At 39.8% G+C, this 16,066-nt stretch overlaps 1 protein-coding gene across 1 annotated transcript; it reads left to right on the top strand.

The window, feature by feature from the left end:
- Positions 1–1,994: 1,994 nt before the first annotated feature.
- On the top strand, positions 1,995–14,880 carry ACTC1 (actin alpha cardiac muscle 1). Its single transcript, XM_070940256.1, has 7 exons — positions 1,995–2,096; positions 3,815–3,963; positions 6,153–6,477; positions 10,103–10,264; positions 10,500–10,691; positions 13,702–13,883; positions 14,537–14,880. Exons 2-7 carry the CDS (start codon positions 3,835–3,837, stop codon positions 14,678–14,680), a joined length of 1,134 nt encoding a protein of 377 aa, XP_070796357.1. The 5' UTR covers positions 1,995–2,096; positions 3,815–3,834; the 3' UTR covers positions 14,681–14,880.
- The last annotated feature ends 1,186 nt before the right edge of the window (positions 14,881–16,066 follow it).

Raw genomic sequence — 16,066 nt, forward strand, 5'->3', positions numbered from 1 at the left:
GTGGCCATGATGGATGTGGCCTAGTCGGCCTCCTGCACCATGTCGGGTGTGTGTGTGTGTTTTTGCCCTCTCTGGATTCTGGAGACTTTCTTTGAGCCTGGGGAGGGTGAAAACGGCCTCCCCAGGCTCCGGAGGCCCTCTGGAGGCCAGAAACAGGCCCATTTTCCCCCCTCCCCAAGCCTTCGTGGGCACTCTTCATCCAAAACGGGCCGTGGGGGGACTCCTGGGAGTGGAGGGATGGGCGGGGTGGGGCCAGCCAGGAATGGGATTTGGGGGTTCTCTGAACTGCACAGAATCTTGGCTAGAAGTTCTCCCAAACCCCTGCGAACCCTCAGCAGCCCGCCCCTGCTTCTAATCTGGAAATATTCTGAAGATGTACTCATTACCCAACAAGCCCTGCAAGAAAGCCAAAGAATGGCCCTGATGGATGAAAGGTGTAGTTCAATACATCTGGAGGATTGGGGAAGCTGCCAAACCATAATTCTATACTAGTTCTTAAATATGTATCTAGGTTTGGCTAAAACAGGCAGTGCATGATGTCAGAAAAATCTTTTCACTGGGTGGGTCATTGTCACAATGTCAGGAATGTCTATCATTCATGAAATGAAAAGTAACACCCATTTAATAGCACCACTATTTAATAGAAACAGGACAGATGGGGATTGAAACAGCTCACCTATGCCTTCCAAATTCTTGAAAGTCACTTACCATAAATCTAAACACACCCATTGTGATCACAGCAGTAAATTATTAGAATAGAATTTCTGCTGATTAAAGAGGCACACTGTATGCTATTACAAGTAAACCTTTGCATAGATCTAGTGGAAGGTTGGTCATAAGAACTCTGCACTATCCCTTCTTTTTCTTGCCTCTTAGGCCCTGATTGTAGACTGTATTTTCAGTCACCCAAGAAACAATTTCATAATCAGCTAATAGTACATAGTGAATTTTAAATTTTCTGCCTCTCACAGATCATGCGGATGAATTAAAAATGAGGAAAGGAGAGAGAAATGACTTGGTTTTTTTGCAACACATCTTACGGTGCTGCGAGTTTCTGAGAAATCCATTGGGGGAAAACAGCACATCATCTCATCGTCTTGTGCACACAGGCAAATAAATTGAGTACACAGAAATGCCATTTGCCTCCCATTTTTTCCTTCCACAGATCTTGGTAAGGAACCACAGCTGGAGAGCCACTCTTCACCACCATGAAAGGAGATTCACATGTGCAACAGTATAACGAATCCTTAGATATTCCCTGATTACTTAGACTGGGGGGAAAATAAATACTTAATGGGTTAATTGCACAAGATGTAATGTTAAGAATGTTGCTTATCAGCAGAAGCAGCATCCCAGCCACCTTGCACATAAACAAGCCTGTTTAATTTTAATAAAGCCCCTTCCTGAGGAACAGTTAAGAATGGGGAATCAACCAACCGCTGAGGAACTGAAGGACAGTGAAAGTAACAGGATTTTAAAAGAGACACCACCAAGCATCTGTAATATGTTTAACAGGTCCATCCCTTTGCTTTGAAATGTTCGATTTGGATGGTCCAGTCGCTTCTTGGCCACTCTAGGGTGACACATGCCAGACGTCGTGGCAGCCAGAGCTTTAATGCATTGCTCTTGCTACAGCTTTGAGATTCTTTAAACTACCATGAGGGGGAAAGTCAATTCCAGACTTCCCTTCATTTACTCACACACTGTTTTTAACTTGTCTCCAGAAGTGGGATGACAAGATTCGGCTCTCCCTCCCCCCCCCTCAACTTTTCCACATCCCAACCCCCGTCTTAACAGGGTGCCCTATTTGGCCATCCCCTTTGCCGGCTGAATGCAACCCCCTTCGCTTTCCTTACAAGGGCTGTGGTGCCCCGAGTGTTTCGGACGGCTGTGACTTTTTACCTTCCTTACTCCATTAATGGCCTCACGGCTACTGGATGGCGTGAAGCCGACCAAATAAGGACAAGGTGCCTGGCTGGTCCCTCCGGAGCCCGAGAGCGACACCGCCACTCCGCCGGGTATAAATGGGTGGCGCTTCCCTCGAGCAAGACCCAGCTGGCGCGCCACAAACCCCCCGCGCAGAGAGTGTTGAGCCGGTGAGTAACAACAGCGGAGTTGACCGTCCCCGGCTTTCTGCCCATCGCCGCGGGCGCCTGTGAGGAATGTCCGGGATGGGAGGTGGGGGGTGGGGTGGGGAAGCGTTACAAATCGGGCCCGCCATGGGAGCGCTTCCCTACCACCAGAAGCCTTCAGAGTAGCCAAAGCTAAGTCGTCCGGTGGCGCTAAAGGAACGGAAACCTCAGCTCTCCACCATCCTTTCGCGCATCTCGGTTGGCTCGGCGTTTTCACCCAGAAGATCCCGATACCCGAAGTTTTGTAAGGCGAGGAAGGACCGTCCGTCCCACCCGCGCTTTCCTTCTATTTCTTCGTGTTCTAATGGGGGGCGGCGAGGGGGGGGGGAAAGAGAGAACTGCCTACACCTTCTTCCTCCTGGTTCTGCCCCGAACGGCGCTAAATTTGCCAAGTTTTCCTATTTACTTTGCCCTTTTGCTTTGGGAAACAAAAGTCCGAAGAAACCTTGCAGCCACCCGCCACCCCTGGAGTGGAGTGGAGTGGAGTGGAGTGGAGTGGAGTGGAGTAGAGTAGAGTAGAGTAGAGTAGAGTAGAGTAGAGTAGAGTAGAGTAGAGTAGAGTAGAGTAGAGTAGAGTAGAGTAGAGTAGAGTAGAGTAGAGTAGAGTAGAGTAGAGTAGAGTAGAGTAGAGTAGAGTAGTAACCTTATTGTCACTTTGAATGTACGCTAATCGGCAGACATTAAAATTAAAGATATTTCTTACATTCTGACTCTACCAAAGTATGAAGGCACAAGCCAGATTCCATTGTGCCCTCAAAGTACGAAGGGAAGGACTTGGGCTGCGGGCGGATCAATGGGGAAACTTCTTTCACAGCCCGGGGGTTCCCCTGCCCTCCAAGGAGCTGGTGGCGACTTCGAGTAGGTTAGGCAACCCAGCAAAGGCTGTTGCTGACGGGACGGCTCGAACGCGCCGCCAAACGCTTCTTGGACCTGTGGCAGCCGGAGCGAAAAATCGTCCGGTGGCGCGCCTGTGGAGTCCGCACAGTAACTAGATCCACGTGCGGCCGCTCGAACAGGGGAATGGAAGGTGCGCAGCCAAACGGGGACCTCCCGGTCGCCAAGGAGGATCCACCCTTGTAAAGTGCGCGATCTGGCAGGAGAAACAGACTCTAAGAATCGATCCCGCGTTGCCTGAACGTCTTTTTGCCGAAACAACTTGTACGTTTCTTGCTGATCCGAGCTTAGGGGAAAGGGTTTCCAGAGATTGAGAGATAGATAGAGATAGATAGAAGAGAGAGAGAGAGAGAGAGAGAGAGAGAGAGAGAGAGAAGGAGGGAGGGACGGAGAGCGAGAGAAGGAGGGAGGGAGGGAGAGAGAGGGAGAGAAAAGGAGGGAGAGAGGGAGAGAGAGAGAGAAGGAGGGAGGGAGAGAGAGAGGGAGAGAGAAGGAGGGAGGGAGGGAGAGAGAGAGAGAAGGAGGGAGGAGAGAGAGAGAAGGAGAGAGGGAGGGAGAGAGAGAAGGAGGGAGGGAGAGAGGGGGGAGGGAGGGAGGGAGAGAGGAGGGAGGGAGAGGGACAGAGAAGGAGGGTGGGAGAGGGAGAGAGAGAGAAGGAGAGAGAAAGAGAGAGAGGGGGGGAGGGAGAGAGAAGCTTACCCAACTTCGGCGACTCTAACCGGTAGGCGGAGTTCCTTTCCACCTGGCCGCCAGAGATGATGAATCTTCGCTGATATTGTATTTTGCAGCTCCCGCTTTCCTTTCCAAGATGTGTGACGACGAAGAGACCACCGCCCTGGTGTGCGACAATGGCTCAGGTTTGGTGAAAGCGGGCTTCGCGGGTGACGATGCCCCTCGAGCCGTCTTCCCTTCCATTGTAGGGCGCCCTCGGCACCAGGTAACGCTTTCTGGGCGCTTCCGGGAACAGCAAAAGGGGAATAGGTCGCCCAGGTGTTTTATAATCACTGTGATTCAAATGTATGATCCAAGCACAGCATTTCTTGTCTTCCTCCTTCCTCCTTTGCTTCTTGAAATCCTACTGGGCTCCAGGAAATATTTTAATTTCTCAGCCCAACTCAGATTCCATTGTCCCCTCAATTTCTTTCTTTCAATCAGCCTGGCTCTATCTATCTATCTATCTATCTATCTATCTATCTATCTATCTATCTATCTATCTATCTATCTATCCATCCATCCATCCATCCATCCATCCATCCATCTATCATTAATTTTTATTATTTTATTTTATTAAAGTATTAAGAATGTTGATTATAATAGTAAAATCCAATACAAACCAGACTTAAAGCAATAAGGAAAAGGAGTGAAATTGCAAAGAAAAAAAATGAAAGAAAACTAAGAACATAATATAGAGAAAAATATTAAACAAGTTACTTCTAACCTTCAACAAATATAAACAAATTTAGTAACTCTTCATATATATACCCCTTATCTAAAATCTTTAGACTTTAATCTCCTCCAGTATCTGCTTTTTAAAATCATTTATCTATGTTATGTCTTGTAAAAATCAAGCTGGATCTATTTCCTATAAAAAGCTGATTGTACTTTATCATTAATTCCAAAATCTTATGGTAAAAGTTTCAAAATGCTAATTTTATCTGGACCTTTAGTCCATTTTTAACTTTCTAAGATCAAATTCATATTCAGTTTTTTGCTGTTTATTTCAGATTCTTTAATTTCTTAAACATGGTTAAGATTCTTTCATTCAGAATTGATGGAAGATCTGTACAGGTTTTCAAACTTGTCATTCTGAAAGTCTCTAGTAACTTAGAACTAGTTAATGGGCAATTTCCAAAAGTGATCAGAAAATGAGGTTTGTGAATTTAGTGTCCTTTGAAAGTTTCTGATTACAAAAAAGATGACTAATCCCATCATTTCCCAGTGCTCAAATCCACAGGAGACCGCTGTCCTTTATTCTCCTTGTGGGGAGTAGCCATCTAGAGCACACATGGGCAATCTCCCATCCTCTCCTTTCTCTTTTTGAATCTGCTATATCTTTCCTCTATGCTCCCCCACCCCCCCTGTTTCATAGTACTTTTGCTGTGTTTCTTTTTTACTTCCCACCTTTTCTCAAAATCATAAACACGTGAACTTTACTAGCTGGCAGCAAATCCTAATCCTCCGTAAAATATATATATAAATATATTCCTTAAACTCTTTTTATTTTCTTATTAATACAGTAACATATTTGGTGGGTTTATTTGGAGAAAAGTGGCTGCTTTAGGTTATTTGGTCACATAAATAGGGCTTAGGATCTATTGCAATGCTACACCTTTTGCAGCAGAAATTGCAATGTTGTGGTAATTTAATCCCAGTACATTTTTTTCCTGTTGAAAATGTAATTTAAGAACACAAACACACACACACACACACACACACACACACACACACACACACACACACACACACACCTAACTGCACTATTTCACATAAAGAGAAAATCCAAATGTTATATTGGAGCGATATCTTTATAAGGGCTAATCAAAAAAAATCTCACAGGCTTCGAAGTTAGTGAATAACGAATTCAGGATTTAGAAGTGAGTCTGCACTGCTGAGTCCGTAAAACCCACTTGCCAAAATCAATGGATTAAGGGGGTGGTTTGAGAATATTTCTGAAGTTGAAGGTTGCAGACTGAATAAATTACTAGTAAGTGCTGCAGGTATCAGTTTTTGAGTGAAAGAAGGAATGCTGACCATCACTGGTTTGGAATTGCAGAGGTCTGCTTTTTGTGTTTGAAGAAGTAAGAAGAAATCTACCATATTATACCATGTAGTATTACTTTACCCTTACGTTACATATGTTTAATGGCCAACCAAAAGAATAAAACCTTTATGTACATTAAACTGATTGTTAAATTCAAGGATCTGCATACAGAAGTCAGTGATTTCATGCTGTGTATTTACAATTTCCCAACTTCACACCCACAGACGTATTAGAATTCAACAGTTACACTGGTGAGAAGTTATTATTAAAGTGCAAACACACACAGAGGGTGTTTGGTGGAGAAAGATGGCGGCATCAGGTTTCTGAATCCATGGTATTGTTTTTCATGTCCCTTCTGCCTTTAGGGTGTTATGGTTGGTATGGGCCAGAAAGACTCTTATGTGGGTGATGAAGCACAGAGCAAGAGAGGTATTCTGACTTTGAAATATCCCATTGAACATGGAATAATTACTAATTGGGATGACATGGAAAAAATCTGGCACCATACTTTCTATAATGAACTGCGTGTTGCCCCTGAAGAACATCCCACCCTGCTCACAGAAGCTCCTCTGAATCCCAAAGCCAATCGTGAGAAGATGACCCAAATTATGTTTGAGACCTTCAACGTGCCTGCCATGTATGTGGCAATCCAAGCTGTTCTTTCCCTCTATGCTTCTGGACGTACTACAGGTAAAAGAATAAGTTTATTTATTTATTTATTGGTTCGATTTATATGCCGCCCTTCTCCAGAGACTCAGGGCGGCTTACAATGCATTAAGCAATAGCCTTCATACTTTTGTATATACCTGCTTAGTAGGGCTTTCACCCACCCTCCAATGGTGTTCTTTTTTATACAAAGTCAGATTATTGCCCCCACAGTCCGGGTCCTCATTTTACCTACCTCGAAAGGATGGAAGGCTGAGTCAACCTTGAGCCTGGTGAGATTTGAACTTGCAGTAATTGCGGGCAGCTGGTGCTACTTAACAGCACTTTAGTCTGCTGCGCCACCAAGGCTCTTTACCTCAGCAGATTGTTTACCTCAGCAGATTCTTTCCTGAACACTGACCTAGTAAATGCTTATATTAGGGATAGACAACATGCTGGTCTCCCTTCTCTTTCTTTTTTTCAGACTACAACTACAAATCCTTTCGTGTTGGCCATGTTGGGTGGAGCTGATAAGGGTTGAATTCAAAAGTCACTGAAAGGCATCAGGTTGCCTAATATACAGTAGTTCTTGACTTAGAACATTTTGTTTAGTGACTGTTCGAAGTTACAATGGCACTGAAAAAAGTGACTTATGACCGTTTTTCATACTTTAACTGTTGCAGCATCCCCATAGTTGTGTGATCAAAATTCAGATGCTTGGCAACTGATTCATGTTTATGACAGTTGTAGTGTCCCAGGGTCATGGGGGCATCTTTTGTGACCTTTTGTGACCTTCTGACAGGCAAAGTGAATGGGAAATACAGCTTCACTTAACAATCATGTTACTAACTTAAAAACTGCAGTGGTTCACTTAACAGCCATGGCAAGTAAGGTTGTAAAATGGGGCAAAAACTCATTTAAATGTCTCACTTAGCAACATAAATTTGGGGCTCAATTGTGTTCGTAAGTTGAGGACTACCTGTTTATATGCTGTATAGCCCTTAAGTAGCACTGTCTCTGAGATGCAAAACCAGTTCATTTCATTATTTGAAGGAGCTTTTCCTAGTGGACAGAATTGCAATCCATTCCATGAAGGGAACCATATTTCTTCATTTAATGGATGGATTAGAAAAATGCCTGTGGGAGTCAACTTTCCAGATGGCACCTGCATAATGCAGAATTAAATTCAAAACAAAAATGTAAAATCTCAGATTTTAACATTTTCACAGGCGATTGTGAATGGTGCTACTATTTAATTTTTTAAAAATGATACACCTCTTGGAAGTTTAATTGCCTCAAATAATTAGCATTTCTTCATTTCCTGCAAATTCCCTTGGATATTATAATGATAACAGTGACTTAATACCATATTGGTTTAGAGAGAATGCCCCCATCCTTCACTTTTGAGAAACTGATGCCTTAGACAGTCTGAATACTGGAACAGATATTCACCATGGTGGCAGCTCAAATATATTCATATTTAAAAGTTATCTTAAGAGGAAAGGCATAATCTTTTAATGAACACTGCTTGCTTACCACTGAGAACAGCATTAAGTAGAAATTGAAATTGTAATTTATACATGAAAGGAATGGCAGACTTTACTGAATCAGAAGTGTAATTGTGATATGTATAACATGGGCAATTATTGCACATAGAAGATATTTTCATATAAAGCTATAATAGATACAAGCCCACTTCTCTGCTACTTTTCTACAGTTTGGAAAAATAGTATTTCCTATTTCTGTGCTCAGAATCTAAAATAAAGAATATTACACCTCTATACATGCTTCCTCCTGCTCTTGGAAAAGATGAAAAAAACATTGTCCCAAAGGTGCTTTTTCAGGAGGCAACTGGACTTTCTTGTTTTTTCTTTGAAGATGTTTTGTTTCTCATCCAAGAAGCTTCTTCAGCTTCTTGAATGAGAAGTGAAACATATTGAAAGAAAAAATAAGAAAGTCCAGTTGCCTCCTGAAAAATAATATTTGGGACATCCGTGACCTGGATGCCAGAGAATCTCTACAGACTTTTAGCTATACAATTTGGGATGAACACCCTTTGAATGGTATGGGAGTAGGAATGGATTTCCAGAGGAAAATATTGCAGACTACAGGAACCAGGAGCACTACTCAGGTAACCCTGGGCACTCCAAGTGCTTCAATGACCCTCTAAAAGGATGTAAATGACCAGTTGTCTGCAAGGAATATAAATCCTTCCATTCCCCACTATCCTGTCAGAGCTGAAGAATGGATGAAAGGTAAAATGTCTTCAAAGAAAAAACAAGACAATCCAGTTGCATGACTGAGAATCTCTACAGAAAAAAACCACCGATTTACCATATTTGAAACACCCATATAAATTATTGTCCTTCATATATTAAGATAGTAGCATCTGAAATAGTTATTGATCCTTTATGATCTCATGCTGTTTGGATCTCATAGCAGCTCTTCCTGCCTAGGTCCCTTGTAGATGTGTGAATTTTCAAATCAGAATTCTCACCAAAAAGCCATGGTGGCTGGAGAAGTTTGGGAATTTAAATGCTTTTAACTTTAACTCATGTTAAGGAAGTCTGCCTTATAATATATTGGAGACTGCCAATATGTTGGGTTAATTAGTGCCAGGAATGTCTTTGAAGCCTTTATAGTCAAACCATTGTTGAGCTCAATCAAAAGACAAAGTTTCCCTCAGACTGAGTTTAGCTTTTGATGGATATGGACAATTAGTGTTCTTGGTAACAGTAGCATGGACATTATTTGCTATTGCTTTATTTCAGATTGATGATGATGATGATGATGATGATGATGATGATGATGATGATGATGATTTTACTTCTCAGCGTATAGTGTTAGAACTTTATGGTGGTCTCCCAGCTATGCACTAACCAGACTGATCCTGCTTAGCTTTGAGGGATCAACCAAGTTCAACAGATGCTGCCAATAAATGTACTCAAATGCCTTTGATGATCTCCTGTGACTGCAATCATCCCATTTTCTTACCATATAGGTCTATAGTCTAATAGATCCGGCTGAGATCAAAGCAGATGCCCTGGTAGGAGGGATTCAGGCAGTTGGTTGTACTTTTATGATACTAGACATTAAGATATAGCAGAATGATGTGTTGAGACCATAAAAACAAGCACCTCTGCTGAATATATCTCAAGGACACAGGGTGCAAAAAACATGGGAACTAAGAATTGTCATCTATAATAGACAAATTTAAGAGGGTATCCCCATATTAGAAACAACTAATTTAGATTCAGCTGAATGACCCAAACTCGCTTTACAGCTAAGTTCTTTGTTTATTAAAATGTGGCATAATCAAACTGCTACTACAGGATGACATAAATATGAAAGGAAGGCTATAATCTAGTGTAGCCATTTCGATCCAAAATTGGTTCAAGGAAGCATTAAGGTCTACAGTTGGCTGAAGTTAAGAAAGCATTCCCTTTGGCATTTCAACTTGTAAGATACTGAGAATTACTAACTGAGGAAGCTTATGTTTCATGCTCATTTGTCACATCAGACTTTAATTGCACATTCTCTTTGTGTGTTGATGTTTTTTCTGTTCTGTTCTTCTAACCTGCATCTGGAGAGGTTGCACAACATGTGCAAGAACATTTTTTTTTTAAAAAAATGCTGGCATTATAACAACTTGGGCACTTCTATTTTACAGGTATTGTCCTTGATTCAGGGGATGGAGTCACACACAATGTCCCTATCTATGAAGGTTATGCTCTTCCCCATGCTATTATGCGTCTGGATCTGGCTGGCAGGGATCTGACTGACTACCTCATGAAGATTCTGACAGAACGTGGCTATTCCTTTGTAACAACAGGTAATTACAGTTGAAATGTACTTTGATCACTGTTTATTCCTCTCAAAAGTGAATTCAAAAAGTTACTGTTGATATATATACAGTGTAGCATTCTGTAAAAATTATTTGAGGATATATAGAAATAATAATGACCAAACTGAACTATAGGGAGACCATTTTTAACTTCAATTTTGCTTGCATTCTTCTTAGCCTACCTTTTCCTTCTTTCTATACATTTTTGATTTTGTCTTTACAGCTGAACGTGAGATTGTCCGTGACATTAAGGAGAAATTATGCTATGTTGCTCTGGACTTTGAGAATGAAATGGCTACAGCAGCCTCCTCCTCTTCTCTAGAGAAAAGTTATGAGTTGCCTGATGGACAGGTCATCACAATTGGGAATGAGCGTTTCCGCTGTCCAGAAACCCTTTTCCAACCATCTTTTATTGGTAAGGAATTCTTTTACATGGACATTTTAGCTTGAAGTTACTTTGGTCTTGGCTAGCTGACTGGCTGCTAGCTGAATTGCTTCTCTGGGCAGTAAACTCTAAAGGAAATATAAAATTAAAAGGATGCACAATGCAAAAATAATAATAGAAGTAGCAATATCTGTCAAAAATGCATATTGTCTTCTGGGCTGATGACTATGCTATTAGTGGGGGGCATACTGCAACAAATGAAAAGACAGGGAAGAAATTAAATTAAATTAAATTGAAACAAATATAGCCGAAAGAAATACATGCATATAAACCACTTGCTCCTCCAGCAACATTAAGAAATATTTTGAAATAACTGTTGGAGGGACTATCTATGGGTGTTGGACTGAAGATATTGGGAAGGACTTAAGACATTGGCTGGAAGTGGCAATGCAGCCTCAGGTTATGCATTTGTATTCAAAAGGATGAGAAAGCGGAAGATAATCTTTCTAAGAAGAGAAGTCCATGAGTTAGTTAGACTCCAGATGACTAGGAGTCTTGTCTTGGAGTATCAATCTACCTACATTATACACACTGTTGAAGGGACATTTGAGTACTATTATTGACTACAATTAATTCAGGGCTTTTCCCTCATTCCAGGAACCACTGCATCTCTTACCTGCAATAGAGACATTTGTTCTGGACACAGGGGGCATCATTTTATGGCCTGATAGTAATATTTGAAACTATCTTGCAAATGTGATAAACGGGATTGACATTTCTAATTTTTTTAACAACAAAGGAACATAAATCAATATAACAGTGAAACTGGTTACCAGCAGCTGTTGCTGGAGGGTTCCCATTCCATCTAGCCAAACAATTTTAAAAAATCCTGCGTTCAGTTACTATTTTTGGAATGCATTTGCCTCCTGTGTGGAATTACTGCAGCAATGCCAATAAATAAAGTTGTCAGAAGCATGACAAGTCTTATTTTGATCTTAATTAATTACTTACATTGAAATTACTCATTCAACGATATGAGAATTCTCTTCACCAGCAAAATAAAAAAAGAATTTAAAATGTTTAATTCTTGGGCACATCTTTATCTCTGGCCATCTCTCTACTTTAACATACAATGTGACTATTACCATAAATTAATATATAGGATAGGAATGTCTGCCAAAGGCACAAATTCCTTTCCTTTTGTGGTACAAATGACTTCATGCACGATCACTCTGCCTTAGGTATAAAGGTATATATATTCAGAAAAGAAATATATACCTTTATACATACATACATACATACATACATACATACATACATACATACATACATACATTTAACTTTGAAGTACACTTTGGTTTGACAGTTTAACCTTGACTATATTCAAGAGAAGAATTCCAGCCTTGCATAAATGTGCCTAAAGGGCTATTTTTTTTTTTTATCCCTCCACAATGTTGAATCTAGAATGGCATTCTTGACTGTGTCAGATCCATTATGTGGCTAATCTCAAAGTGAAGCTGAATATCTTTTTTTAAAAAGATGAGCGTTTATTAGCATGGAATTTGTGGCTTGGCTATGTGTATCCCCCCCCATTTTTGGTTTATTTTGATTTCAGCATGGTCATATTCTTTAATTACAGTATATTTTAGATGGCTAATTTATATAAATTTATATAAAATCAGATAAAATGCCTAGGAGCTGCACCCTGTGATCATTTAACAGCCCAGAGTTCAAGGGGGGGGGGGAAGCAAGGGTAGATTCATATTCTTCAAGACCAATTTTAGTCATGATAGAAAAAGTAATTTCCCTTTGCAATGGATGATGCATCAAATCTTTATAATACAAGCCTTGTGGATTTAGAAGCAGTTGTTCATCAGCTGTTGCCTTGTTATGGATCTAATTTCAGTTCACTTTAAGATGCCACCTGTCAACTAATACATTGGAATGTAACCCTTGAATTTGTATTTCTGGTGTAAGTTTTTCTAATGTTCACTGGTAAACTTCTGTTCATACCGTCATCATTTTTTTTTTTTGCTTTCCTTAATGCAATCTTGACTTTTTTTCCCCTTATTCAAGCACATGTGCTAATATCCATTGTATCTCAGAGTTCTCACATGCAAGATGTTAGTTTGTCATGTATTACATTGCACCAAAACTGTTATCTGTAATGACACTTGTTCCAATGTCATTTTCATTCATTTTATTTGAATTTATATAAGCTACACCCCCAAATCCAACTCAAATGTATTTTCACATGGGATGTCCTGGTCAATTCAATATGCCTCCATAAAACCAGTTGTCTATGAGAATGTGCTGCCATAAGACCAGTTGTTCTTATGCCTTTTTGTCCATGCAGCAGAGATAGAGCCACATCAAATGATGCAATACATAAAATAGAAAAATAGATAGCAAAAATTCTCTTGTATAAATTGCTACAGGAGGAGAGAAAACAATAACTGGCTCTATGTAAAATTCTCTGATCTACATTTTTGTCACAAAGCAAAACAAAATCCTTCCTTCCAAATTTACTTGTACTTAGATCAGGTGTGGTTTTAAAAAAGAGTTAATCCCCAACCTTTTTGGATTCAATGGTTGCATCTAACATTTTGTGGAAAAGTGAAGGCTGCAAAGCAGATGATGCTATGTCACATAGGCAGACCAGGCTGGGTTTTTAAGGAGATTTTGGGAAAGATATTTGCCTGTTAATAGTGGCATGCCTTCTTAGGACTTACATAACACATGGATCCTGCTTTCAAGTGGTAAAAATATGTAGTCACTTTTCTGCAATTACAAAAAAATGGAGTATCTATAACCTACAGGAATTGAGTCCAGGAATTCCATATGGCTGTATGTGTGAGGTCTGCCCATGCCTAATGTATTAATTCCATCTTATATTTTTTATAGAAAATTCTTATTTGATAAATGCTTTTTTATTTTTACTTCTTTTTCCTTATAGCTTTCTGCTATTAATAATGCTCAAATGTTGTGCTTCCTCTATACTTCATTGGTCAATAGCCTATCAATATTCATTTCTTCCAAGGTATGGAATCTGCTGGCATTCATGAAACTACCTATAACAGCATAATGAAGTGTGATATTGACATCCGTAAAGATCTGTATGCCAACAATGTACTCTCAGGTGGTACTACCATGTACCCTGGCATTGCTGATCGTATGCAGAAAGAAATCACTGCTTTGGCTCCCAGCACAATGAAAATTAAGGTGTGAAACTTGTTTCGTATATCAAACTTCCAAGTCTCTGTGAAGTGTGCTCTTGAAAAGATTAAAGTAACTTTGTAAGACTCCTAACTAAAGGTTCAATAAATCTTATAGCCAATGCTTCTCTAGGGTTGTCCCAAAGGTGCTTTTTTCTCACCCAAGAAGCTTCTTCAGTTCTGACTGGATGGTGGGGAATGGAAGGATTTATACTTCCTTCCATATACTTCCCATTCCCCACCATCCAGTCAGAGCTGAAGAAGCTTCTTGGATGAAAAGCAAAACCTCGTCAAAGAAAAACCCAGAAAGTCCAGTTTGCCTCTTGAAAAAAGCACCTTTGGGACAACCATGACCTGGATGACTGAGAATCTCCATAGACATTTCTCTAAGGTTAAAACTGTTTTATTGAGCAATGCTTATCTACATGGCCTTAGAATGGAGAAAGTTTCAATTTTAAAGAATATATTTGTTGGAAGGGAAGATTTTCTCTTTCTACTTCCTAAAAATGATGTAGACTTTTAGTACAATTTATGCCCTTACGTCTCACTGTTAAGAAGTCATTGTTATTAGAAACAATTTAAATGAAGTTGTGTTGCCCAGAAACCTAGGTTGATACAGCTCCTTCTGAAATAAACCTCTTGTTTATTTTCTCCATTTAGATCATTGCCCCCCCTGAGCGAAAGTACTCAGTCTGGATTGGAGGCTCCATCTTGGCATCTCTTTCAACCTTCCAGCAGATGTGGATCAGCAAACAGGAGTACGATGAGGCTGGTCCATCTATTGTCCACCGCAAGTGTTTCTAAGCATCTTCCCATACCCTTTGCCACAAATTACCCACTCAGGATGATGTGCTTCTTGAAGTATTTTTTTTTTCCGGTAATCCTTCCTGAACTAGGTTCGGTTATAATGTACAGTTTGTTTACACATGCCCGTGCAATTTATTATGCTTCTTTGAATATTTATTGCTTTATAAATAAACAAGATCTGGGATTTGCAATGTAAATATGTTATGTAGTCTGATTTTTTTAAAATAAAAAATATACCTGATGATATATTTTAAAAAAAACACAGTAGTATTAATGTAAATAAAATATATAGACAGGAATGACAATTACTTTTTTGTTAAACCACTAGAGCTTAAAAAGACCACAAATTCATAAAATCAGTTAAATTAGTAAAAAAATTGAGAATGTTCCATGAAACACAATCCTTAAAAATCACAAATCCCTATTCTAGTCACTAGTTTAGTGACTAGTGAGAAAACATTTAATACGTTATCTCCACTCATGAGTTGTGTTTATTTGTCAAATTTTTAAGCCACTCAATTTCAGCTAACCTCTGTTTCTGTCCAGGGGTAGACTGGAGATTTGCATCTTAATTCTATTGTTGACATTGAAAAGCATCCTTTTGTATTTGAATGTATAACTTTACAGAAAGAGTTTTTGAAAGCAGTCTCATCAAATACAAGATTTATAGGAAAACAGTCTGTTCTATGAGTTTTTGCAAGCTTATATTTGGAGATTTTCAAGAAAAAAAATAATCCTATCCTTTTCTCAACCTGCCTTGAAGAAGTATTTCGCAAAGTAAACTGGGCAAAAGATGGAATAAAAATCAATGGTGCCTATTTAAAACACATAAGATTTGCAGATGACGTTATTCTCTTCTCACGAGACCCAAAAGACCCAAAGACCCATACGAGAGCTGCACAAAGCAGGAGAACCATTTGGCTTAAAATTAAACCTGAAAAAGAACCAGGTTATGTTTAATAAATTCAGCAAAGAAAGTTAGGTTTTTTTTTAATATCTGGAGAAGAACTAGATGTAGTAGACTACTACATATATCTTGGCCAATGGATCTCAATGGAAGATGATACAAAAAAGGAAATTGAATGCCATGTTAAATGTGGCTGGCAGGCATTTGGCAAATTAAGCGTAATTTTCAAGAACAACCTCCCCCTATGCCTGAAAAAACTGAAAAGTTTTTTGATCAGTGTGTGCTACCTGCTCTAACATATGCCAGCGAAACATGGACACTAACCTGACAACCGATACAAAAGCTATGAGTGATGCAAAGAGTCATGGAAAGATGCTCGGCAACACAAGACAAGATAGAAAGACCTGTCTTTCTATTAAAATATGTGATGCCATCAAGAGAATAAAAGAATGGAAATGGAAATGGGCTGGTCACAT

This window comes from Pituophis catenifer, unplaced genomic scaffold, assembly GCF_029215685.1.
Source record: "Pituophis catenifer annectens isolate HBS135680 unplaced genomic scaffold, rPitCat1.0.hap2 SCAF_1, whole genome shotgun sequence".
Taxonomy (NCBI): domain Eukaryota; kingdom Metazoa; phylum Chordata; class Lepidosauria; order Squamata; family Colubridae; genus Pituophis; species Pituophis catenifer.